The sequence below is a fragment of the Bombus fervidus genome, chromosome 11 (genome assembly GCF_041682495.2).
Source record: "Bombus fervidus isolate BK054 chromosome 11, iyBomFerv1, whole genome shotgun sequence".
NCBI lineage: Eukaryota > Metazoa > Arthropoda > Insecta > Hymenoptera > Apidae > Bombus > Bombus fervidus.
This window is the reverse complement of record NC_091527.1, coordinates 5,748,350-5,772,481: the sequence shown is the minus strand read 5'-3', so window position 1 is coordinate 5,772,481 and position 24,132 is coordinate 5,748,350. Positions and strand designations below refer to the sequence as shown.

The 24,132-nt window shown below is 31.3% G+C and overlaps 6 protein-coding genes across 8 annotated transcripts; 3 read left to right on the top strand and 3 right to left on the bottom strand.

Moving 5' to 3' along the window:
- Positions 1–2: 2 nt before the first annotated feature.
- On the bottom strand, positions 3–1,665 carry LOC139992156 (NEDD8-conjugating enzyme UBE2F). 2 transcript variants are annotated; one of them, XM_072012756.1, is made up of 5 exons: positions 1,645–1,665; positions 1,035–1,155; positions 788–949; positions 555–716; positions 3–487 (listed from the first exon to the last, which is right to left on the bottom strand). In XM_072012756.1, exons 2-5 carry the CDS (start codon positions 1,140–1,142, stop codon positions 371–373), a joined length of 549 nt encoding a protein of 182 aa, XP_071868857.1. In that variant the 5' UTR covers positions 1,143–1,155; positions 1,645–1,665; the 3' UTR covers positions 3–370. The 2 variants fall into 2 exon arrangements, with proteins under 2 accessions (XP_071868857.1, XP_071868856.1); XM_072012755.1 differs by lacking the exon at positions 1,645–1,665 and adding an exon at positions 1,425–1,634.
- LOC139992155 (uncharacterized) lies at positions 1,659–3,470 on the top strand. Its single transcript, XM_072012754.1, has one exon. The coding sequence runs from the start codon at positions 2,075–2,077 to the stop codon at positions 3,344–3,346; it is 1,272 nt and encodes a 423-aa protein (XP_071868855.1). The 5' UTR covers positions 1,659–2,074; the 3' UTR covers positions 3,347–3,470.
- Positions 3,471–3,627: 157 nt separating this feature from the next.
- On the top strand, positions 3,628–4,688 carry Vps25 (vacuolar protein sorting 25). The gene is made up of 4 exons (XM_072012758.1): positions 3,628–3,873; positions 3,985–4,130; positions 4,215–4,433; positions 4,511–4,688. Exons 1-4 carry the CDS (start codon positions 3,824–3,826, stop codon positions 4,621–4,623), a joined length of 528 nt encoding a protein of 175 aa, XP_071868859.1. The 5' UTR covers positions 3,628–3,823; the 3' UTR covers positions 4,624–4,688.
- A 432-nt stretch (positions 4,689–5,120) lies between these two features.
- Positions 5,121–10,643, bottom strand: Eaat1 (Excitatory amino acid transporter 1). Of its 2 annotated transcripts, none has more exons than XM_072012752.1 (10): positions 10,280–10,643; positions 7,545–7,814; positions 6,873–7,056; positions 6,765–6,807; positions 6,636–6,687; positions 6,382–6,556; positions 6,077–6,310; positions 5,802–5,993; positions 5,584–5,718; positions 5,121–5,504 (listed from the first exon to the last, which is right to left on the bottom strand). In XM_072012752.1, the coding sequence occupies exons 2-10, from the start codon at positions 7,798–7,800 to the stop codon at positions 5,357–5,359; spliced, it is 1,419 nt and encodes a 472-aa protein (XP_071868853.1). In that variant the 5' UTR covers positions 7,801–7,814; positions 10,280–10,643; the 3' UTR covers positions 5,121–5,356. The 2 variants fall into 2 exon arrangements, with proteins under 2 accessions (XP_071868853.1, XP_071868854.1); XM_072012753.1 differs by having other exon boundaries at positions 6,382–6,565; positions 6,648–6,687.
- On the top strand, positions 8,052–23,556 carry Cactin (cactin, spliceosome C complex subunit). Its single transcript, XM_072012760.1, has 13 exons — positions 8,052–8,217; positions 13,704–14,104; positions 14,184–15,025; positions 15,101–15,277; positions 15,360–15,558; positions 15,645–16,143; positions 18,678–19,144; positions 19,320–19,791; positions 20,842–20,958; positions 21,893–21,982; positions 22,048–22,308; positions 22,525–22,696; positions 23,235–23,556. Exons 2-13 carry the CDS (start codon positions 13,857–13,859, stop codon positions 23,438–23,440), a joined length of 3,750 nt encoding a protein of 1,249 aa, XP_071868861.1. The 5' UTR covers positions 8,052–8,217; positions 13,704–13,856; the 3' UTR covers positions 23,441–23,556.
- On the bottom strand, positions 11,507–13,508 carry Cks30a (Cyclin-dependent kinase subunit 30A). The gene is made up of 3 exons (XM_072012759.1): positions 13,324–13,508; positions 12,585–12,712; positions 11,507–12,442 (listed from the first exon to the last, which is right to left on the bottom strand). The coding sequence occupies exons 1-3, from the start codon at positions 13,377–13,379 to the stop codon at positions 12,387–12,389; spliced, it is 240 nt and encodes a 79-aa protein (XP_071868860.1). The 5' UTR covers positions 13,380–13,508; the 3' UTR covers positions 11,507–12,386.
- Positions 23,557–24,132: the final 576 nt, after the last annotated feature.

Below are 24,132 nucleotides of genomic sequence, written 5' to 3'. Positions count from 1 at the left end.
GCTTTATTATTAAATATTGACTTTATTTACAAATTATGGTCTTTCATCATTACAATGCTCTATAAAAAGGATAAGTATATTGTACACATGACATGTTCTCCGTTCTCTCTCTCTATACCATTAATTACACAAATTTAACTGCAATAAAGTATCATAACATTCAAAAGCTGCATATCATTAACAAGTTTAAATATAACAAAAATAATCTCCCTAAAATGAGAAGACTAGTACTGAATGATAGTTAAATACAAATTAATCGATATCAAATTTAAAAAACACTTTTTAATCAAACTCGAACTTTCCACCAAAATAAAAAGCTAATTCCATAAACGTACAGTGTCACTGTTATAACATTACCCACTGATTTGAATCATCTTTTTGCATATTGCATAACATAATCCTTAACCTTACTTCGAAAGGATTCCTTATCTTTTACAAATAGATCAGCTGCTTCTCTGTTTAAAGGATCATCAAAATTTAGAAGATCCTGCAGAAGGATATGATTAATTAATATAATCATAGAAACATTTTAAGTAGAATTTTTAAAGACTTACTGTGAAAAGTGAATTCAAACCCCATACAACATCTTTAAGTTTACGAGTCGGTGCCCACCCCATTTCATCTATACTACTCTGCCTTAAAATTGAAAGGCATACGTTACCATCCTCATTTATATTAGGATGCCACAATTTTGTTAGGCATTTAACTTTTGGTGGCTAAAATAATTTTGTTAATATAAGACTGATCACAAATTCCTATATATAAGTTTTAATGATGATATACTTACAGCCATATTATATTCTTCAGGTATATAAACTTGGAAATGAAATCTACCTCCAACCCAATATCCTTCATCAGGAACAATCAAAAGAATAAACTCATGTAGACAATCGGGATCTTGAAATTTTACCTGACATGTACTAGGTAATGTTTGCTGCATTTCTTGAACCTAAATGTATGAAAAAATGAAAACAGCTAGTTATAATTTTTTTCTTAATTTCAAGACAATTTCATACATTCTTGTCTCGTTATACCTCTTTTATTAATAGCTTATCCCGGACAGAAACGCGTTTATTATATTCTCTGTTTTTTGAGTTTGGTATATCACTATCCTTCTTCAATTTTCCTCTCAAAGTAATCATATTTTCAACAATTCTGAAAGAAATAATAATTTCACAAACGATGAAACGTACTAAAAATTGGAAAAAGAATTAAGAAAAACACAATCCAACACAGTGACAATTCCATTAATCATTTAAGAACAATTGAGGAATTATTCGTATTTATTTGATAACCCCATTTTGATAAATATCAAAGACAAATAAATATTTTAGTAGTTTCAAAAGCTGTTAATTTGCCACTTTACGACTTATTATATCCAGAATATTTTTCATATAAGATTAAAAAGTTATATTGTCAAATACCGTTTATGACATTTATTATGGAACAACGCGATTTCAAGGTTAGTACTATCGAATAGAGTTCTTTAGTTCGTTTTATTAAACTGTACCTTAGACTATAAATATGGCAATATGGTAATATATGTTTATAATCAACTCAATGAATCTGCATTTTGTTAATTTTCATCTCAAAACTCTCCCACTATCAAACATTTAAAAGCGAACGGTAAATATTTAAGCGCACTCAAAGTCTAAATCTTGTACTGTAGATGGCAATACTGATTTTGGTTTTATGTCGGAAGTTTGTTTATAATGTAGCGAGATCTAATTGTTGTTTTACAGACAACTTTTATTGAAAAGATTTTTACTTTTATTGAAACAATTACATATAAAATATAAATTATTAGTGAAGTTTTTATTTATTTACAAATATTTGCAGTGTATAGCATTCATAATCTACTTAAGTATTATAGATCTTACATAATCTTTTATATAAAATGTGAAACATACACGATGATTGAACAATCAAGAAAAATTTTATGTAAAATGATACTTAATCGTATGCATCGCCACTCAATACGGAGAAAGAAAACAATTTTTATAATATTTTAAGATTTTATATTACATACATACCTTTGTATTTGTATATTTTTATACAAAATTTTATATATAAAATGCTACCTAAATATAACTATTTCTTTTATGCAAATGCATGCCACGTTTGTAAAAAATTTGGGGGAAAAATCTCTTTAAAAAGATGTGGTAATTGCACTATGATCTCTTATTGTTCCAAGGAACACCAAAAGATGCATTGGTCACAACATAAAGATTTATGCAACGCAATATGCAATATTTTAAAGGACAATCAATTATCAACCTTTTTAAATATTCAACAGAATGTTGATATAAAAGCTTGGACTCAAATGAAAATGAATTTCATGTTACTAGTAGCAATAAAGGTTGGTAGAAAATTAGAGCATTATGAAGAGCAAATGTTCAAATTTCTTAGATTATGTGTTGTGTGTCATGATCAAAATGTAAGAGTTCTTGAAGATTGTCCTAATTGTCCAAATACTAGTTTTTGCACAAAGCACAAAGATGATATTGTACATAAAAGATATTGTGATCTGATAAAGTTATGTTTTAATTTAGACGTAATCTCAATAACACACGAGAAAAAGATACCAAAAATAAGAATACCATATCATATAAATCATGTAAATTTACCAAAAAACATGAAAGATTTTATAGATTCTTACATTGAACCATGGAAGAATTCACATATGTCAATAGTAGAGGAAACAATGATTAATTCAGAATATCTTTCACGACCTTTAACATTTCTTTACGCAATACAAAAATTGCGATATCTTTTGAATGGTAATAGTTTCGTTGTTCATGTTATTGCAGCCAATATGATAGACATTGATAGTATAGAACTTTGGGAAATTCTCTTACACTGGTTACCATGCATTACAACAATACAAATTTTTCTAATAGGACCTGAACTATCCATAGATTCCATATCAGTGAATCTGTGTAAAGATTGTCAATATGATAATAAACAACTTTCAATTCAAATATGTAGTATGCTTTATGAGAATTATACAAATAATGATTCATATGTGAAACCAGATTTTATTGTTGGATATAATGCAGGAATACATGAATGTGAAGATTTTAGATCTGAAAACTATTCATGGAGACAATCTTTAGAGATAGTAGCTGAACAAAATTGCCCATTGATTCTAACATCTTATACCTCAACAGAAGCAGAAAAAGAACAAATCAGACTCAATGAAGTTTTAAACAATCATGTAAAGTATACATATTTTGAACAGAATCCATTTTCCAGCTTAAGACCATACAGAGATTTTGAAAATGAAGGAATATATTACCAAAATCAGTACATAATCATTTATGAAAATTTAAATACACTACAGTAATCAATATTTATAGGTTAAATTTGTAACTGATATTATAGGATATATTTTATACTTAATTTGATATGTTTACATCATTGTTTGTATAAATTTATTGTTAAATAAATGTGTAATACTATTTGTAAAACGAGCATTTTTTTAAAGAAAAGTTATCATTTTAGAAATGTTATTAAAATATTTTGATAACTTCATTAATTATCTTTTGTTTTTTTCACATTTACTTTTTTAGTTTTATAACTGATTAATTTTTCTTGCAATATAGTTTTGATTCTAAGAAAACAATTTCAGAATGATAAGATAGCCAATCAACCACCCAGCCGCATTCGCGTATATTGTAATTGTAGATAACATATGCAGAAATACTTGTTCCTATTGTTAGAATTTTCAGAAGTATCCTTTTCTGTTATGAAGAATATTTCGGAGGTATAACTACTTGTATCATCGTGTAATTCACATAAGTTTTTTAATATATTAATAATAATGGCAGAAATTGAATGGCCATGGCAATACAGTTTTCCTCCTTTTTTTACGTAAGTATTAATAGGTTATGTTGAGCACCTATCTTAAACTATGATTTATGTACATACATAAGCATAGCTTCTGACATTCTATATATTTAAATATTTGATGAAAACTTTCAGACTTCAGCCTCATTCAGATACTAGAGCTAAACAATTAGCAGCGTGGAAAAGTTTAATCCTAGAATATTATCGTGTAACAAAACAAGCTATTATAGATATAAGAGAAGTGCATTCAAGCCCGTTATTTAATAATACTGCAATTAATCGTATCCTTTTTACAATAACAATGATTGAGTAAAATGATAAACTTATTACTTGCCTACAAATTTATTCTTTAATATATGAAACAGGCAAATTACCATCAGAGGCTATCTTATTGGTATTGGAAGAATTAGCAAGATCAGGAAATGCAAGCCCATTAGATAAGACAAGACAAAGGTGGCTAATTTATTGGCATACTTTGGAAGAATGGGGTGAAATTATTTATAACTGGGCACAAGAGAATGGATTTGTCGGTTCCGTGTGTACTTTATTTGAGTTAATGCAAGGAGAAGATACAACAAATCAGGGTATATACTTTTATATAAGTTGTATTTAAGGAACGTAAGAAAAATTGTGATGTAAAACAAATGCTTCGTGTTTGTAGAATTTTATGGACTTGATACAGAAGTTTTAATCAGAGCACTTAAAACATTGGAAGGAAATAAGAAAGCAGAATTAATTTTATTTGATGATAATCAAGGTGTTAAGTTCTTTTAGACACATAATTGTACAAAAGAATTGCTTTGTAAATGTAAATACAAATCTTCGCTATTTTAAAGGTATATATATGTTTATGATTAAACAAGCATTTTTAAAGATATAATTAAACAAATTTTAAAGGAATTCAATAATAATAATAATAATTGAAGAATAATTGAAGAATATGAAACTATAGAAAGAATTCATAATGTACATTTTCAAATATGATTAGAAGAAATTATTCCTAAGATTATATTAATAAAATCTAAATTAATAAATATTATATATGTACAGAAGTGAAACAGTATTAAATATAATTTTTATATTAGTTGTATTCTATAAATCTGTGGAATGTTTTAATATAATGGAATATATAAAATATTTAAAATTTCACATAGAAAAGTAATTGCAATAAAATATTTTTTTTAAATAAGAAAAACTATGTATTTTTAATACATTTATGAACATAAATAAATCAAGGTTTGATCTTTCAAAGTACATTAATACTCGATCACTTTCTTTAAGTATGCAACAGTAACAATCTTTTTAAGTATCTAACAGCATTCTTGTGATTAAAATACTTAGTAATTACATAATTATGTGTAGATTATCATATAAATTAAAATTAGAGTCAACATGAATATACATTAGTACAAATTATTGACTATAAAGTATATAAAAAATATTATGAACACAGTAAAATTGTGTTCATATAATATCATGGCAAATTTGTAACAAGAAAACTAAAAAATTATGCATCTGCTTTCCTCACTCTGGCTAATTCGATCGTTTCCTCCTGAAGGTTTGCACTTGCTTCAAGATCTTTTTTACTTAAATGTTCAATGACATAAGCTCCGAGTGCATCGCATATGACGTTTATCGTGGTTCGGAAACGATCCCTATAGGCAAATTTAACAATTATTTAAAATGTAAAAAATTTTAATTTGATTAATAATTATGCCAAAGCGGATAACTCACAGGAGCCAATCTACTGCAATGATAAGTGTTACATCTTCAGCAGGCAATCCTACAGTATCTAATACCATAACCATTGTAACAAGACCAGCTTGTGGAATGCCAGCAGCTCCAATACTGGCTGCAGTTGCTGTTATACTACAAAAGTATATCAAACCATCAAAGTTATTAAGATTTTAAACTTAAGTTTCAAAGTTCAATTCATTTAATTCAACAATTACCTAACACCAATAACATTGCCGAGAGTCAATGGAATTCTCCTGACTTGAGCTATAAAAATTGCAGCAACAGCTTCGTATAATGCAGTCCCATCCATATTAATGGTAGCACCAATTGGAACAACAAATCTTGTAATTCTCTGGTCTACACCTATATTATCCAAACACTGTATTGTTACTGGCAGTGTGGCAGTGCTGTATTCACAGAAATAAATTATTTACAAATCCCAAACTTTTACTGACATGTTTTCTAGAATGAATGAATTCAAATAATTCACCTTGATGAGGTACCAAATGCTGTAGCTAAAACTTGAGTCATCTTGCCTATGAGTTTAAATGGCAACTGCTTTGTGCAAATGAAGAATATAACAGAAAGTGTTACACAACCATGAATAATCAAACCTAATAATACTGTAATGAAATATAAACTTAATTGTCCAGCAATAGCACTAATATCCTCAATTTCCAAAAGCTTTGAAGTAACAAGAAAGAGCACACCAATTGGAGATGTCCTGTAAAAAAATAAAACTTTTTGCATGACTTAAATCAATTAAATAAATAATTTGTTATGTCATTTGCTTACCATATGACCCATTTAGTAATAAGCATTGTTGCTTCAGATAAAGCGTCAAAAAAAGATAAGAGAACTTTTCCTTGTTCACCCATTTTACTAAGAGCTATTCCTAATACAATTCCAAATATAACCAAACCTAAAGTATTCATACCATCTCCATATTTATGACTTATGTCCCAATCTTGTATGTTTACTGGAAAAAATATTAAATTGTTTATGAAATACATTAATAGAATCACAATTATAAACAAATTTAATTTAAGTGTAATATTTACCCCCTGTTTTATTTTTGGGCTCTATTAGTACTGTGCGGTACTAAAGCACAATATTAATTAATTAAAATTTCTATTATGCAATATTAATCAATAATGTTTATAAGAAAATTAATATACCTGAGCAATACAAGCCTGTACAAGATTCGGCGGAAACACATTCCTAAAAATAATATTTCGTAAAAAAAAAAATCAAAACTTATTGTAATACAAATGTAATTGCTATACCTGATTAAATCTAATATTGTGTCTGTAGTTGTAATATCTCTAGTTGGCGCTACATTATCCTTTGCGATCATACCTTGTGTACTGTATTCTCCAGGTCTAATAATTAAGACCAAAATTATACCAAGAATTACAGCAGATATTGTCGTTGATGCATAATAGTAAATTGATCTTATACCAATCTTTCCTATAAATTAAATACATTTCAAAATTTTTATTTCGTTCTTTTAATGATATACTAGGATTAACATGTAATAGTATTTCACAAAACGTGGATGCTGGAATTATTACTGTGACATAACAAATTATCATTTTCAACCGTTTAAACAACGAAAAACAGAATATGAACGGAAAAATGCTGGTTCGAGAGAGAGAGAGAGAGAGAGAGAGAGAGAGAGAGTATCTATTATTGTTCTTTCTTATGTAATTATCTAATCTAATGTATTAGATCATTAATGCTTCCAAATTAATAATTTAGAAAGATAGCACATCTATTATCGGAATTGTTTTCTCTCTGACTAAGCTAAATCACACCAGAAAATACCGGTAATCTATGTTTTACCAAACCAGGCATCTTCACATAAACAAGTTTGTACACCCACGCAATCCATTCGTCATAAACGATTATCTACAAAACTTTTTTTACAAAAAGTATACACATATTTTTTTAATTACCGGATAAATTAAGATCTAATCCGCCGATTGCGCTAACGATGCTAGCAACGATTAGTGGTAATATAAGCGCTTTGAGCATTCGAAGAAATATGTCTCCCGGAAATTGAATATACATAACTTCGCGCTTTGTCCATGGTTCGTCTCTGACATTTCTTAAGATGAAACCGAGAATTGTACCCGCCACTACAGCGGCTACTGTAAGCATTGTCAGCATGTTTTCTGACATGCAACTTCTCCATTTTTTTGGATGAGCCATGTCGTCTTTTTATCCTAAAAAAAGCAACAATATTTTTAGTATTAGATAATACAGCGCGGAATCGACGTAAATTTGCATCTTGACTAAAATTAACATAACATTTCTCAGAAATACATTACACAAATCGTTCTAGTAATATGATAATAAGATATTGCTTCAGGCACGATATATAAAGCATTAAATTATATATATAGTATATGTATGAAAGAGATAGCACCCTAATTACTCTACTATCTTTTTATGCCAGTCTGTCGAAATGTAACGTTGTTCTTATAACTGTAAACATATTAAAATATTTGCACATGTGTGGAAGACCGTGATAAGATTGACATGTGGGAGTGAAATAATGGATAAATATAAGATACTATAGTGTTCCAAATTTAAACGTTGGTTGAGATTCATGAACAATTAATGCAGGTAAATATAAACTAATTAATTTTATATTACTAAACGTCTCTAAACACGGTAGTAGTCTGTGACCCTATTACTATACTATCATAAATTACGCTTTTATCTTGCGGGAGGTATTGTACCATAATGCAATTATCTTATTTACGTTTTCCATCAATTTTGTTGGTTGCAAATAATCGATTTCTTGAACTTTTTAATTCATAATTTGGCTTATTTAAAATTACATATGTTTTATGTATTTTCAATTTTATATGCTGTGTACATTCAGACCTAATTCGTGTAAATTAAAATATTTTCATAACTTTCTGTTGCATTAAACTTTTTTGTTATCGATAAAATATATTAAACAATAATTGAAACCGATATTATCAGGGTATTTGTAACATGTTCTTGATCGTAAGTCCAGCAAAATATTCTATAGATGGAATGTAAACACAAAACGTATACTTATCCATATAATTACAAAAGTGAACAGAAAAACAATCTTCAAAGCGTGCTGCAAGACTCATTGATCCTGCATTCTAATCATCATGTTAGATGATGCATAATATAACTTATTATATAACACAAACGATATGAAATATTCATAAATGTTAATTGTTCATTTAAATATTGCCCGCAACACCCATCGTGCAAGCATACCCATCATCTGACAGCACCAATTAACCCTACAGTACATGGTGTTAAGTTCATGTTTATTCCCTAATTCCGCAGCATCCGGTATCAAATATTCTTATCATAAAAAACGATATAGTGTAATTAAATCTATTCAAATTTATTATAAAAGATGCATACATGTTTGTGTTGTGTTTAAGAATTTTCGATCAATTAATATTAAACTGATAAGATTAATTAATGAATAAAAATATAAATTAAGACTACAAATTTTCTCGTCATCGTGCTATGTATACATATATGTATGTATGTATATCTCGCAGAAACTGGTATTAACCGGTTTAAACTGTCCTGGAAATCTGCCTTTACGTTCCATCCACTAATAAAATTGTATACTGCAGAAAAATTTGTCATTATTTTTCTTCATGCGCGGCGGAAGTTTTCATACTGATTCCACGAATATGAAAAAGGGAAAAAGAAAAATAAGAAAGACGTAACCGAAATTGATCTCGTGTTGACATGATTATTAAGTAAGATAGAAGATTTGATTTATATGCGCTCCGGGCGAAGGCAAATGAAAGTAGACGATAGGAACCAAATACACGTGCCATTCTTGTTTGAACCGCACATGGCAATAGTAACCGTACGATGAAGAACGCGCGGCGTTCTAAAAATTTGAAACACACTTGATATATTATTCATCAAATGAACAAAGAAGCATGGTAATTATGGATTTACTGTGCGAAGCGCGTATCTATGAGTAAGTCTAAATAAAGATGTTCAATGCACAGATAACACTGATGTCACATGTCTAGAAGAAAAGAAAAAATTATATGCGTGGAAAATCGTAATTTCAAGCGTTTGTTTGTCATATGAAGATGATAATGACCAAAAAATTTCTTTTTTAGCTTTTTGCAGACTTTTATAAAGGTGCAATTTTTCTTGATTTATGACTGTTTAAAGATACATATATCTTTCTCGATATACAACACATTTTAAAACAATACCGAAATCAAACATTTTCCGGCTATACTTTTGCGCGATCAATTTCTATTTCTCTATTGTGCACGTGGATTGACTATCGTGGAGACAAGATGCACATTGTATCAAATCATTCGACTCTTTTTACTAGCACAATAGATACATCTAACGATGTGCAATGAGAAAAGTCATAAGTGTTATGTAGATCATAATTACAGCCGGGGCAAAGATGAGCGCAACGAGACACGACTTTATTTACCCTTTGATTCCTGTCACATTGTTTAGACGTTTATCTCTTATATCACTGTTAAAAAAGTAAAAGTAAATTATCGCTATCAGGTTTCTACAAAACTACCGTGTCATTGAACTACGACGGCTTTCAACCTCGAATGCTTTCATTTCCCTAAAAATGATATATCTCGTATATTTTATAAATATTCGCTTTGGGTATTTATAAAAAGAATTGACTTACCCGATAAATTAGTTCTATTCACGATTGTGGTCGTCGATAGAAGAAACTGCGTGCGCGGCAATGCAATCGAATCACGTTGCGCGCGTGCTAATTTTTTAATCGGGATGCTGATCACGCTTCGATTTAGAGTACGCGAAATGTTGTTCTTCCCGCGAGCGCGATCGTCGTACTATCGGTACGCTCTGTTCTCGTGGACTGTCGGCGACGACGACCGGCCCATGAGAACAGAGCCCTTCGTATCGTACGGAATAGTACGGATGCAATCATGTGTGCGTCAGAAATCAACTATCTCTTTCCCTCTCCATCACCCTTTGCTTTTGATATCCCACCTCTCTCTCTCCCTCTATCTTTTTCTCTTTCTCTGTGCCTCGGCATCCTTTTGCCCCCTTTCACCGAACTCCGACTACACTATCCTCCCTCTTCGCCGTTTTTCTTACGTACCTTCACCATGTAGCTGGAGATCCTACGATGTTGCGCGCGCGCAAACATACACGCGGTTTGCGAAACCGCGTGTGCCTCAATCGACACATACATTCGAAACTTGAATGAATGGTTATACCTTATATAGTAGACAGTTCGGTAATTGGCACACGTAAAAGTCAAATCATGAATATTACGAAATACATATCGTATATTTTTGGATGAAGCTGTTAATGAAAAAATGATATAGCGCTGCTATTTTGAATTTCAAAAAAATATATTATTATACATATATAGTGCAATCTTTTTTTTATTTGATTCGCAGATATTATTTTTAGTTATTTGGTTTAATTATAAAAATTTAAATTAATTTTTTCTAATCTTGATGGATTTCGCTAATCGCTTGCTTCCTTGTTAGAAATGGTAACGAAATTATGTAATAAAAGTGAAACGAACTGTAGCACGCAATATACGTCAGTTCATAAACGATGATTTAATTAATGTAAAATTTACAAAAATTAGTGTGAGAATTACTTGACCGCTAGGGACGATGTTTGTATAATTGGATTGAGGTCAGTCACGTGATTGTGTTAATTATTCTGCCCCTCCTTTCTCGCATATTCGGCTAAATTTGTTTCACTTTTTGTCGCCCAAGAATACAAATGAAGAAACACATGTATCTTGTATCAACGCAACTTGGTTTGCATAATTCTTCGTTAAAAGTTATATTCTGATACAAATAATTACAATACATACCACATGTTCGCGAATAAAATTATTTAAGGAAAATAAAATTAAACTGACATGTATTTGTTACAAATGTTTATTTAAGAATGGACAAAGTAAAGGTTTCATTTAATAAAAATAGGTGAATCATTTAATACTTAGATGTAAAAATTACTTTTCGGAAATACTGATAAAATGTTGCAAGAAATACATATAATTAGAGAGCAGCTTCTAGATAACATTATATGTCAACTAAGTGCAATATGTAATTCTGAATGATATAAGAAATTTATGGCAAGATATGTAATGCAGATTTGATACTTAATTATTAATATTGGAATCCTAGATTAAAATCAATGTAACTGGTGAAAACTTAACATTTAAAATCACACTTTTCCATTATATCATTCTTGTTAAACATAAGGAATGATTATTCTAAACATGTAATACTAAAATATATCTTAATAGTTAGTACATTTGTATAAGGCACTTTAATCACAAAATGACAATTTTCTTTACTCAATAAATCCTTAACAGAATAACTAATTCTGCTACAGAACTATGATTTTCAGAAAAGAATCAGAATACTCAAATTTTACTTATTAAATGAAATACCAAGCTGTCATGGTAAATCCAAAATATAAGTACTATTTAAACTGTAATTAAGAACTAAGGGATTTTATAGACATATATACACAATTTTCTTATTGATTTTTTGGAATGACACATTCAGAGAAAAAATTAAAACAATGAATTACGTTATTTCCACAAAGAATTTAGAAAGAACAAAATTGTTACTCTGTCTCAGTGAATTTTAAATATAAATTTATCAACTTAACATTGCATTAATATTGGTTTTACAAGCCATTAGAATGATCAGCTGCTATAATTGAGTTGTTTTATGAATATTAACAATGATTTGGAGTATTATTTACAAATTGTTACAATGTTGTCAGTACAATCAATTTTCTGGTGGTGGAGATGTTATTTTCCTTTTAAAGAGTAAAATGTGAGGTTCTGAAACACAAGTATTTACCAATTAAAATACTTCTACTAATCTTCTATTAAAAATTTATTTTGTAAATACAATTTAAAGTAAAGAGCAGGGGATAATAATAAAATTTGAATAGTATATAAAGAATTCAACCAGTTGGCATACCTGGCTTATGAATCATATAATGAACCCATCCTTGACTTTGTTGAACACCAATAGCTCTCCACTCTTGTTCCGAGAGGAGATGAGTAGTTGGAACCAATTTAATCATTTCTTTTGGTAGTACTACATGCCTAATAAAAGAACCATAAGTAATATATACATATATCCATATATGTATTACCAATAATCTTATGTTTTTATTTATACACTGTTTTAAATTGGTGAATTTTAATAAACAATTGAATAAACTAGTTTGAATTAAAATAGTAATGTAAAAGAAATTTGTAACGTACTGTAAAATATGGTAATTAGAAAGTACTTTTTAAAGTAAAAAATATACATATTTCAATAAGAAAGATTATGAAATTTGCATGACTGTATTTGCATTTTATAATATTCTATCTTTCTTTTCATCTCCCCATCCCCATTTCAATATTGTTTAAGAGTGAATAGGCTACTAAGCAAACAAAAGAACGTGCCAGACGGCCATGTAAATGATACGTTACCTCTGCGTCCAAAAATTAGACAAAGATGTTACGGAATTAGGTATATAAAATATAACGAAATGAATACATTCCTCATTACAAGAAAATTTTCGGATGATATCATCAAAAAAATATCAATATGAATATATAATTAGAAAGTGTATACTTGTACATATAACAAAACGATTCAAAATGGCACATTTGGCCAAAATCGAAATCTAAATGAGACATAATATGCTGCTGTTATTTATACCAACCTATATTCGTATTTATCATCGTAGTATTTATCCGAATAATACATCTTGTTCGACATCTTGATCCAATTAGAATTATCACGAATGCTCGAGGCAATTCACCACTAAACACTATAAAACGCAGCCGAGTGTTTTCGAAAACCTTCCTTCTACAACGTATACCCACAAATTTGAAAGTTTAACGGATGTAACATCAAGAAGAGTGGAAGAAAGCTACTCCCTAGTCATTGACAGTTCATTAAAAAACGATTATATGAAAAAGATAGAAACAATAATCGAATAATTTTTATCAACTCATTATACTTTTATGAAATTATAAAGATATTTAATATTTATTGTGTATTATTGTTTCATTAAGTATAAACGGAAATTTACACACGTAGTAAACAGGAATCAGCTGTCCTAAATTCAATGATGGTGTTCAATGCCCTCAATACATCGAGAAAATATGTTTCGTGAGGTTAAGTGTCAAGGTAGTAATATCAAATAATATTAACATTCTGTGAAAATATGCAATATTCATATTTTTATTAAAAATGGAGAAGTATTCTCATAGAAAAGGTTGTGAAAGATTAAAAAAGGACGATACGAATCGATGTAAATATAAAGATAGAATTTCTCGTAAGGACAATGACAGTGACTATGATAGCCATTCTAAAAGATCAAAGTCGAGACATAAACACTCTAAAAGCTGTAGTCAAAAATATAAAAAATATAAATACAGAGATTTTTCAGATTCACGCGAATCTCGTAAAAAATCCTCTAAACATAAAAGCAGAAAAAGGTTAGTAAATACTTTCAAATGATCACTTTTGAGGTTATGGATTAAAAGTTTATTATTTTATAATTTTCTTTCATTTTAGATCATCATCTTCGTCATCTTCATCAAGTCCAAGTGATTCTAGCGATTCATCCTCATCTAATTCTTCATCAGATTCTACAAAGCTTTTAGAAAAGCTTCAGAAACAGCGCCAAAAACAAATCGAAGATAAGAAACGTCAAAAGGAATTGATGAAAGCTACAGAAACACCCGAGGAAAAAAGATTACGGCGTTTAAAAAAGAAGGAAGCTAAAGAACGTAAAAGAAAAGAAAGAATGGGCTGGGATAATGATTATTTACATTATACAAATACAGATAATCCCTTTGGAGATGGAAATTTACTTTCCACATTCGTATGGTCTAAAAAACTCGAAAAAGAAGGTTTACTTGGTGTAAGTAGAGAGGAACTAGAAATTAGGAATAGACATAAACAAGAAGAAAATAAAAGAGAATTAGAAAAAGTTAAGAAAAGAAGACAAGAGAGAGAACTAGAAAGACAACAAAGAGAAGAAGAGATGACAATGCTCCAAAGAGGAAAAGAAGCTGCTCAATTGGAACAATGGGCGAGACAGGAAGATCAGTTTCATTTAGAACAGGCGAGATTAAGATCACGTATAAGAATACAAGATGGTCGTGCAAAACCAATTGATCTTCTTGCCAAATACATCAGTGCAGAGGAAGAAGTTGATGCTGTAGAAATGCATGAACCTTACACTTACTTACGTGGATTACATGTGAAGGATTTAGAAGATCTTATTGAAGATATTAAAGTTTATAAAGAATTAGAACGTGGAAAAAATTTAGATTATTGGAATGACATTACAGTAATTGTTGAAGATGAACTGCATAAATTGAGAAAATTAGAGAGATCAGAGTATGAAGTTGGTAGGTACACTTTTTTTGCTTGTACAAGTGAAATTTTGTTTTTATAGTTTTTACAAATTTACTGTATTTTTCCAGCTGTGGGTAGAAGAGAAGGAATACATGAATCAGTTGCTAAAGATGTGACTGCTATTTTTAAAGGAAAAACAGCAGCACAATTAGAAGCTTTGCAATTACAGATTGAAGCAAAAATTACAGGAAAGCCTGAAGGCGTTGATATAGGATATTGGGAAAGTCTTTTGTCTCAACTTAAAGGTAAGCATTAAAAATTACCTATGTATACTTTGAATCATATTATTTAACTCGCATGATTGTATCAGTCATTTATACTCCTCAGCGCATATGGCAAGGGCACGATTAAGAGATCGGCATCAAGAAAATTTACGCAAAAAATTGGAAGTTTTAATTGCCGAACAAGGTGTAGCTAGAACGGAAAATGAAACCGAGAGTTCGCAACCAATTGATGAGCAGCCAGAGAAACAAGAAGAACAAGCCGCTAATACAGTCACAGAAAAAAGTGAAGAAAGTCAATCAGAGTATGTAGTCTTTCTGTCATATGTATTCATATGAAAAATTCCACATATACAATTTTATATATTTACAGTTTTTTATATATTTGCAGTGATGATCAAGAGACTAATAATGCAGCTGATGATCTTTTGTCAGAATCTTTTTGTGAATATGAATCAGGAGGTTATTCTCCAAAATATATACCTTATTCTCAACTTGAACCAGGAACATTAGTAACTTTAGAAGAGGACGATAATCAGCGATTGGAATATGCAAGAAATCAAGTACTCAGTACAGGTCGGAAAATCCAGAATGTTATGACTGCGGAAGAACAAGCAATGCATAGAGAAGCCCGTAAAAACATGAGTTCTGATGAAGCACAATTTAGTGTTGAGTCATCTTTAGAAGCACAGATCTATCTTTGGTCTGATAAGTATAGACCCAGAAAACCAAGATATTTCAATCGAGTTCATACTGGTTTCGAATGGAATAAATATAATCAGACCCATTATGATATGGATAATCCACCACCGAAAATCGTTCAAGGCTACAAATTTAATATATTTTATCCGGATTTAATAGATAAAAACACGACTCCTGAATATTTCTTGGTAAGATTCAAATTAATTTTATTTTATTGCTAATGATTTGAATATTTAATTAACAAAACTGTTTTCATTTTCAGACACCCTGTGCAGATAATAAGGACTTTGCTATTTTACGATTTCATGCAGGCCCACCTTACGAAGATATTGCATTCAAAATTGTTAATAGAGAATGGGAATATTCATATAAACGTGGATTTAGATGTCAATTCCACAATAATATTTTTCAATTGTGGTTCCATTTTAAGCGATATAGATACAGACGATAATATATTAATATTTTATATTTATATAATATGTACTACTATTGTAAATAAAAAATACTTACTTTCTATAAAATTCTATCAATTACATACCCACATTTCTCATGATGTATGTAGATGAATAAAATTGCACAACTTTCTGTGCAAGAGCAGTTACTTTCTCGATATGTGAAATATACCCGCACGTTTTTAAATAAAATGTTGTTACAAAATTGAAAGTATTATCTAAATAGCGTTTCACTTTATCATATAACATAGTTTAATAATCAATCCAGTAATATTAAAATTATATTCAAAGTACATACAAACTAAGTGTCAATATAAAAACTAGTTATAAAGAACATTAAAACGATTGACATATTAATAAGAAAAGAAGTACTCGTCTATTTTTGAAATGATTCTTTATATACACCCACGTTTAAAATATCAATGTAGTAACAAACTTTCATCTGACGACGTGAACATACACAAACGAACAACGGCATAGTTGTTTAATAGTAGTTGTTAGATCGATTTTTGTAGCCACCTGTATTCTCACATAGTCGACCACAAAGCGAAAGGTAAAAGCTATATGTAACCAATGGCAAGGTAAACCGAAGCTCAGTACACCGGCTGTTTCGCTGACAAAGGGCTACGCGTTTAAAATCGCATTTCTAAAAGTCGCGCACGATTCAAATCAATACAATGAAGTTTCTTGATTGAGTAAAACAAGATAAAATCCGCTTCTATGATCTTCACGAACCGGTCAATATAAAAATACATTTTTGTCGATCGTCTAGAAAAATGTTTATGTTTTATTTGTACTCATTGCACAATGTTTGAAAAGGAAGACATGTGTATTTATGGTTTATTTTAGAAATTCGTAATTTTCTCCTGTGCAAAGTCTCACAGTTATAATAACTAGTACGTTCATGTGTATGTTTACTGCTTCGGGTTTTGTAGATCATTCTGAAAACGTGGAACTATCAACGTTGTGACTATACAACCTAGAACATTGACTAAGATCGTTTGTGTTAAAAATATCGCGATCGAATTGGTATTTATATACATAAATATATAAATATATCATTGGAACCATAATTAAATTTCTTTATGGGGATCGAAAAGAATTACAGAATAATTAAAAAGTGACAACATGAATATTTTGTTGGAAGTTAAATTAAGTGAACTAATAGTGAGAAAGGACGATTTAATAGCCGAAGAAAAATTAGTTTGCAATCTCCATAACCATAAACGTCAGAGAGTCAGAAATTCTTACCAATAATCGATTGAAAGAATGATGAAAATTCAAGTGTGTCTTATTATGATCGATTATACTTTTTATTTACTTTAAAACGCGATAAATTTATATAAAGATCTATTATGAAATTCTAAATACCGGTTTACTTCTAAAATATAAAAACGTTTTTTTACATCAGTGCTATCGAAATAGTACAAAATATTTCCAATTGATCGTGACGTTGTTTGTAAATTCAAAGTGATAATTCACTCCAATATCACGGCGTCGACCGCAAAAATCATGAAATGGAAAAAAAGCCCGACGGAGTTCTTATCCGAAAAAACTTTTCTAGTAATTAAGGATGACTTGGATATGCTGGATAGTAAGTAAAGTTTATTACATTTTTATTAAAAAGAAGCAAAATAAACGACATTGTATTTGTACTCTAATACTGCACCTTACATATTAAATTGGATTAGGAAATGGTAATGAAATTAAATAAGAAAATTAATCAATTAATTAATATCGAGAAACTACATATGCTGTAGTAGTTAATGATTTGTTTTATATATAGACTTTCTTTTATGCAAATTGAGCCATAAAACTGCAAAAACCCAGAATAAACGTAGGCGGTAATTTCTTCCAAATAATTAGCATTAGAAGTACAGGGTTCTAATTCTGGCTATGGAAATGTATTTTTTTTTAAAGCGGAACTAACCTTGAACCTTTACGTTGTATTTTATACCAATATTACGTATCATACTACATTATAGTTTCGACCAATCCATAGCCAGAGATTATGTTTTATACATAAGAAAAAAATCAACATCCATTGATTTTTACCACTAATGCGAGTTCTTTGGTCATTTAAATTAATTGTGTAGAGACTCCTATCTATCCAAAGATCTAAGATGGAAAAAATTATTTAGAGCAACTATCTAGAGAATCCTTTCTATTCAAAAATATAAGAGTATTCAAAAATATAAGAAAATGATTTAGAAAAAGGAAAGCAGCGAGGAAAATTAAAGATACCGGATACAAGCACCTGGCCACCGAAGATGAAACGCGGTGCTTCCTTACACAATGAACCGGAAAGACCGAAGACCGCGAATCTCGAAAAACCAACTGTGCTGGACCCCGATCTGGTCGATAAACTGGACATGTCTCTTCTCAGCAAAGAGTTACTCGTTGATTCGATGATGCGGTTTCGTCTCTCAAAAGCAATTAGTGGGGGAACATCGTCATTCCCTTCGTCGTCAAGGTACCGACAAAACGTCACCGGTGTCGAGCGACAACGACAACAATATAGCCCAGCATTGAACGGTGAGGTGTCGTGGTGCAGCGGACCCTTCTCCATACGCCACAAACGACGTAGCTTTGAACAAATTCTCGACTCGAGGTTCAGTCACATCGACGTGTCGGTTGTATCATCTAGGATGCAGAAACAAGCGCGCATAAGTGGACAGAATGCGGCGTCTACAAAGAAGAGCTTGGATAATACAAAACTGGATGACAACAACAATAGGTTCGTGAAAATTTAGGGAATTCGTTAAGAAAATTTAAAGACAGGAATGTATAGAAAATTTCGCTTGTAGAAATGGTAAAAATTGTTTGTGAGGAAAAATATAAAAAAAAAAAAAAAGAAAACAGAATAAATTCAAAGTTTTAAATAAAAAATAAAGTTATGTATCTACAATTAGAAACGGAACAACCAACCACAAGGTACCTTCCTTGTCTACGTTGAAGAAGAAGAGCTCAAGACCCACCATACAGAACGATCTGGAAGTGTTCACAGCCTCTTCAACAAAGAGCGCTCCGGAACCTTGCAAGAGCTGTGGAAAGCCAGACCAACCAGAGCGGTTTCACAGTCATCCGAAGGGTAGTCAGCCCAAGGCGAAGGACAATTGTACGATCTCCAAATCAAGGACCGCGATACCCAAAACTGTTCAGAAGCCCATTGCCTTGAATTTTCGTAGCGATAAGAGCAAGAACAAAGTGGAGGAAATGGTTGTTCAGGATTTCAAATCAGGCAATCTTCAAGAACGATCTAATGGATCGAGTAGACCTTCGTCAGCGCCAATTAAGAAGGGGCCAAGGACCATTACTTGTTACATATGTGGCCGTGAATTTGGTACCGCCAGCTTTCCTATTCACGAGCCTAGATGCATGCAGGTTAGTAGCATCGTGAATGCGCAATTATAATTATTATTTTACTTCGTGCCTTTAAATTTCATAAAGCTTCAGAACAATATTTTTTTTATCACGTTTAAAATGCAAGTAGTTTTTATGCTAATATTTTTCCTATCACACGTTCACGCTACTTTATATAGCCTTATCAATACGTTAGATTTCGTTTTACTGAATTAAAATTTAATTTATTCCAGTGTTAAAAAGAAATTGCGTGCGTATCTCACGTTTATCAATAGACAAAATGTTTACCGTAACCCGGTATGTATTTGCGAAAGGAGCATCTAATTTCACATTGAACTTGAACTCTATATATTATTCATACTCGCGATTGTATGAGATACAATGCATGAATATCATTGGATATCTCTGAAGACACGTAATACATCAAGGCCCTTTGCAAGATCGATATGTATATACATACGCGATCATATCTATTTAGTGGATATGAGAAACATTTATACGTACACAAGAACTGACACTTATTCGCTATAGTTGAACATTGGCACGAGGCGATGTAATTTACATGTGTGTCGCGGTTTTAGTGTATATACATTCGGTTCGATAAATTCGTATACTACCTCGACTGGGTCTAAATTTGTCTATAGACTATTCATGAAAGAACATTACCTGTGTTGCAGATCGTGTGTAGATCGATCGTGTGTTCGTTACGTTGCTTTACTGTGAATCGCTTTGAAATTCATATCCACTTCCAATTTGATATTTATTGCGTCTTATGAAGGAGTCTTTGTAAATTAGAACTAGATACTTGAAACGCTAGAACTTTTGGTATAACGTTCGTATGAACTTCTGAAAATGAATTAGAGTATGTAAAGAAAATTATAGCCACTGATATAAGCATTAATTTTCATGAAGGCATTACTTGTTTTTAGAAGTTCGTGCAATAAATTTCTATTTAAGGAAGTAATTACCACTTAGCATAATTATCATTTAGCATGATCACTATTCGTCAGTGATATATAAAGCTATAACTTTAAGCTTAATCGAATAATTGATAAATATTGATGGTGGCAGAAGTGGGAACGAGAAAATAATTCTTTGCCCGTGAACCAAAGGCGTCCGACACCTCAGAGGCCCGACATCGCCATCAATCATTCAGAATGGAATGCAATAGCATGGGAAGAAAGTCAGGTATCCTGTGATTTAAATATTTCCTTAAGCATGTGAGTCTTCCATTCGGCAAATGTCCTTAAACCAGATTTTTGTCGAACCGATAAAATTCAAGTAAATTTTATTCGGTTTGATTAATCATCGAGAGGAGTTCAGGCAGAGTTGCCTGAATCGTTAAACGTTTCCGTATTTGTCTTTATGGAGTAACATACTTCGATTAGTTGAATGAGTCATTCCACTATGTTTGTCACGGCTGACGACTGTCTCTCCCAAATGGTGATGTAACATTATTACATGACTTTCTGCAATCCAATCGTAATGTAATTAAATACAAGAAGTCATGGATTGTCAAAAATGCATAGTATCGAAATGGTTGTTTGTTTACATACTTAATTCAATTACGTATATTTTGGATTTATTTATACTTTATATTCATTCATTTATTTTATGTTTATTTATTCATTTTTCTTCCCTTGTAAGAATTAGTATTAATAGATGCAAAATTGCAAATACCATGTTAATTTAAAGTATGCAAATGTTTTTATGGGCAAACATGCTTGCTACTGATTAAATCGATTATAGTAAACGTAATAATGGAATGGCTCGTTAAGGCTTACCCTTGCACATTTCTTATGCATACGTAGAAACAGAAATACCAGTGTATTCAGCGGAATCCGTGTGTAAAGTCTCTGGTTCTACACAGGGAGCATGTCACGCACTGTAATATCCTATCGTGTTCAAGGTGCTGCCCTAGATTTATCACGGGCTTGGTTGTTTAAGAGCAACGGCATGTTTGATCTAAAAACTAAGAACCGCATTGCGACTCGTTAAGTTCAAAATTTCGTTAAGAAGAACTTTTCCTCTCTGAAAGTTCTCGTGTTGACTGACATGTTAATCATAGAAAACACTGGAATGGAAGCACGGGACATGATAATGATGATAAATTGTATTTCAGGCACAATTGGTTCCCTGCTCGAAATGTGGAAGAACATTTCTACCAGAACGGCTGACAGTCCATCAGAAAAGCTGTAAAGCTTCTATAAAGGTGAAAATGCTTATCCAGTCTTAACTCTTTAATAGGATGTTTGTTACATATTCTTTAACCTGTAGAATACCGAGTCAGAGAAAGCAGAAAGCTTCCTTAGTGAAAAGTCTCCCGGTACGTCACGAGTAGGACCTCCTATGCTTACTTGTCAATCATGTGGCAGAAACTTCGGCACGAAGAGTATAAAAATACACGAGCCTCAATGCATCAAGCGAATGCAGATAGAAAAGGAAAAGCAATCGTCTCAGCCTCGAAAGAAGGATTCGATCCGGCAACAGAAGTCAGAAATGATGAACGTGCAAGAAAATCTAAGCAGTCCAACGGGGGTGAGTCGTGTCGGAAGGCATGCTTATATTATCCAATTTGCATAAGCGTTCCCACGCGATCATCCACGAGTGGTGTTCTATTGTACGAGTTAAATTTTATGTACAAATTTTTTATATCGATTGTTATGAATAAAAATTGTGTCTTTTTACGCATAAGTGTTATTAAATCGGCGAAGATAATCAACGAAATAGTTATTTGGAGAAAATTGATTTTAGGATAATGTGCAGAAAAAGACGGTCACATGCTACATATGTGGTAGAGATTTCGGATCTACTAGCATAGCCATTCATGAGCCACAATGCTTGAAAAAATGGCACGTGGAGAACCAAAAATTACCGCCAGGTCAAAGAAGAAAAGAGCCAGAGAGACCTGAAATTATTTACGCTCGTGAGTCAAATATCTTATCATATTTGCATGTCTTTATAGTTACGTTCATTTTTTAAATGCAGCAACTTCAGTTGGCGGGAAAAATGCACTTTGGTTTAATTGATGTCAAGAGTTGAACAACCCCCGTAATCGATTCACCTGAATGCTTTTATTCGGAGCACAGGTGCATGGATCTTTTTTCACTTTTAATTCGTATCGAATCAGTAATCTTTATAGTAGCCTTTAATAATCAGTGATAATTGTGCGTGGGAATTAAATATCAGTTGCATGACCCGCGCCTTACCAATGAACTTAAGGTCAGTGTAACTATATCGATTAGAGGGAGACACGATTAGAGTCAGGAAATCACAAAGTCGAGCTTTATCAAATACTGCAAATGCTCCTTGTGCTATTGGTTTATCACGCAAAGTGAAGGGTTGATTTGCAATTGATAATTATTATGTAGAATTGATAAAAATAATATTCTTTTCCATTACATGCGCGAATAATGAATGTAATAATTTATTATTTTTAATTTACGATGGTAATTTGTAACCAGGTAACTTAGAAACGGGAGATATAACAGTTGACTTGGATGCAATGGCTGAGGCCAGTTGGAAATCTCACTTAAGTCAATTGGTCCCGTGTAAACAATGTGGAAGGACTTTCAATCCTGACCGTGTAAGCGTCCACGAGCGAAGCTGTAAGGTCTCGTGCTCCTACCACAAGCAGCCAACAGCAACCAACAGCAACCACAAGCAATAATCTTCTTAGAATAAATGATTATACAATACCTACAATAGAAAATGAATTATTTATTGTAAAATAATTATATAAAATGTAGTTAGGAAGAGTTTCAATAAGTCAGATTAGTTTAACAGTACTTTAAAATCTTGCTATTTATGTCCTTTTTACTACGCAATCTCATAAAAAATCAAACACTGAATTCGGGAAATAGATAAAAACACAAGATTTAAAAATTTAAACACGCAAAATTTAAAGAAGAATTGTGTAAAAAAAGACCGTGAAATAACTTTCGAAAATCCTAAGAAATGATGTCAAGTTTCAAGAACTAGTTCAAAATAGTGTCATCTTCTATAAGGTTATATTCTCCTGATTCAAAATTTAGATTTTGACGAATAAATTTTTCGAGAATTTGAAGATTTCAACTTTGAGCAATTCCTGGTGTATAACATCATTCCCAAGAATCGGCAAAATTATGCCATCTCCTGTTATATCCTATTCTGCTAATACGAAATCACAAAATCGGTCGAAAAATTTTTCCAGTAATCGAAAATGTCAGTTTTAGAACAGTCTTTTGCAATATGAAGTTATTTTCAAGAATCGGTGAAATTGTATCATCTCCTATGCTATCATGTTCTCCTCGTACAAAATCGCTATTTTGGCCGACAAATTGCTCGTTCGAATGCCAAATTTTTAGCTCTCGGATTTTGTCA

Excerpts from the sequence above, each read along its gene's own strand:
- Eaat1 (XM_072012752.1), bottom strand. The coding sequence starts at position 7,800 with ATGGCTCATCCAAAAAAATGGAGAAGTTGCATGTCAGAAAACATGCTG. Across the intron at positions 6,688-6,764 it reads TACAGGCTTGTATTGCTCAG|TACCGCACAGTACTAATAGA; the intron begins GTATATTAATTT and ends ATTGTGCTTTAG. Across the intron at positions 5,719-5,801 it reads GGCAATGTTATTGGTGTTAG|TATAACAGCAACTGCAGCCA; the intron begins GTAATTGTTGAA and ends ATACTTTTGTAG.
- Cks30a (XM_072012759.1), bottom strand. The coding sequence starts at position 13,379 with ATGTCGAACAAGATGTATTATTCGGATAAATACTACGATGATAAATAC. Across the intron at positions 12,713-13,323 it reads GATGATAAATACGAATATAG|GCATGTAGTACTACCAAAAG; the intron begins GTTGGTATAAAT and ends TTCTTTTATTAG. Across the intron at positions 12,443-12,584 it reads TTATATGATTCATAAGCCAG|AACCTCACATTTTACTCTTT; the intron begins GTATGCCAACTG and ends CTTGTGTTTCAG.
- Cactin (XM_072012760.1), top strand. The coding sequence starts at position 13,857 with ATGGAGAAGTATTCTCATAGAAAAGGTTGTGAAAGATTAAAAAAGGAC. Across the intron at positions 15,026-15,100 it reads GAGATCAGAGTATGAAGTTG|CTGTGGGTAGAAGAGAAGGA; the intron begins GTAGGTACACTT and ends GTATTTTTCCAG. Across the intron at positions 15,559-15,644 it reads AGTGAAGAAAGTCAATCAGA|TGATGATCAAGAGACTAATA; the intron begins GTATGTAGTCTT and ends ATATATTTGCAG.
- LOC139992155 (XM_072012754.1), top strand. The coding sequence starts at position 2,075 with ATGCTACCTAAATATAACTATTTCTTTTATGCAAATGCATGCCACGTT.
- LOC139992156 (XM_072012756.1), bottom strand. The coding sequence starts at position 1,142 with ATGATTACTTTGAGAGGAAAATTGAAGAAGGATAGTGATATACCAAAC. Across the intron at positions 950-1,034 it reads ATAAGCTATTAATAAAAGAG|GTTCAAGAAATGCAGCAAAC; the intron begins GTATAACGAGAC and ends TCATACATTTAG. Across the intron at positions 717-787 it reads CTGAAGAATATAATATGGCT|CCACCAAAAGTTAAATGCCT; the intron begins GTAAGTATATCA and ends AAATTATTTTAG.
- Vps25 (XM_072012758.1), top strand. The coding sequence starts at position 3,824 with ATGGCAGAAATTGAATGGCCATGGCAATACAGTTTTCCTCCTTTTTTT. Across the intron at positions 4,131-4,214 it reads TAATAATACTGCAATTAATC|GCAAATTACCATCAGAGGCT; the intron begins GTATCCTTTTTA and ends TATATGAAACAG. Across the intron at positions 4,434-4,510 it reads AGAAGATACAACAAATCAGG|AATTTTATGGACTTGATACA; the intron begins GTATATACTTTT and ends TCGTGTTTGTAG.